The sequence below is a fragment of the Augochlora pura genome, unplaced genomic scaffold (assembly GCF_028453695.1).
Source record: "Augochlora pura isolate Apur16 unplaced genomic scaffold, APUR_v2.2.1 APUR_unplaced_8097, whole genome shotgun sequence".
NCBI classification, from domain to species: Eukaryota; Metazoa; Arthropoda; class Insecta; order Hymenoptera; family Halictidae; genus Augochlora; species Augochlora pura.
This window is the reverse complement of record NW_027588842.1, coordinates 1-1,084: the sequence shown is the minus strand read 5'-3', so window position 1 is coordinate 1,084 and position 1,084 is coordinate 1. Positions and strand designations below refer to the sequence as shown.

General features: G+C 51.3%; 1 protein-coding gene across 1 annotated transcript; it reads left to right on the top strand.

Moving 5' to 3' along the window:
- Positions 1-503: 503 nt before the first annotated feature.
- On the top strand, positions 504-991 carry LOC144478100 (uncharacterized; the record flags this gene model as incomplete). The annotated part of the gene is made up of 1 exon (XM_078195824.1): positions 504-991. A coding segment is annotated over exon 1 (488 nt), but the record flags the coding sequence as incomplete, so codon positions are not given.
- Between the last annotated feature and the right edge of the window lie 93 nt (positions 992-1,084).

Here is a 1,084-nt window from a genome sequence, read left to right as displayed (position 1 = left end):
AAACCCTACAGTAGCGTATCCAGAAAACGGACCCCCAGCCGCCGCCGCTCGAAGTCCCGAGAACGTCCGGCAGATGTCTGCTGGTACCATTGGCGTGTAGCGGTAAGCTCGACGCGCCATCTAGAATAACTAGGTTAAGATAAATGTAACTAGGTTAGAGTAAAATATAACTAGTCATTAGTATAGTTAGTTTTAAGCCCTTAGGTTAAGTTAGTTGTACTCTACGCCTAAGACAAAAGCGCCGTCGACGTGGGTGTTCAGATAGAAAAAACTCTCTCATTCTTCCTGCAACCGCCCACGCATTAAGATCTAATAAAGCCTGCTTCACACTCCAACTCTCGTGTCCAATTATTTCCGAGTGTGCGCACTGAACCACGGTTGAGAATAGTCCCACATTGGTGCCGAAACCCGGGAATTCTGTTTTTAAAAAATGAAGTGCGCGAACGGGAAGTATACAAACTCGTCGTTTCTTTCCGATTAAAAAAAGGTAAAGGAGATAAAAAATGGACGCCAAGGACGCCATGGCGGCGGAGAAGAGGATGGAGATCCAGGCAAGCGAGTTTAGGGCGGTAAAACTACCACCCTTCTGGAGGGAAGAACCACGGTTATGGTTCACCGTGCTGGAGCGGGAATTCGCAGCGTATAATGTAAAGGCAGACGCTGTGAAAAGATCCGCGGTGACCCGCAGCCTCGACCCGGAGACGTTGAAGGTCGTCCTGGACGTAGTCGAGGCTCCCCCTGAAAAAAGCACGTACGACCATATTAAACAGGCCCTCATCGAAAGGCTGGCTAAATCCGATGAGGCCCAGTTGAAGCAACTATTTAGCGGCGTGGAGCTCGGTCACAGGAAGCCATCCGAGCTCCTAAGGGAGATGGTGCGTTTGGCGGGAGCCAATGTAACAGAGAACGCACTTAAAACGCTCTGGATGCAGAGGCTGCCAGCGCGCGTCCAAGATATTCTATCCGTGGTGGACGACGCCGGCGTTGATCGGTTGGCAAAGGTCGCCGATAAAACCATGGATAGGTCGACGGGAGCAGACGTGGCCGCCATTACGACCCCAAGGACGCGCTCCTACGAACAAGA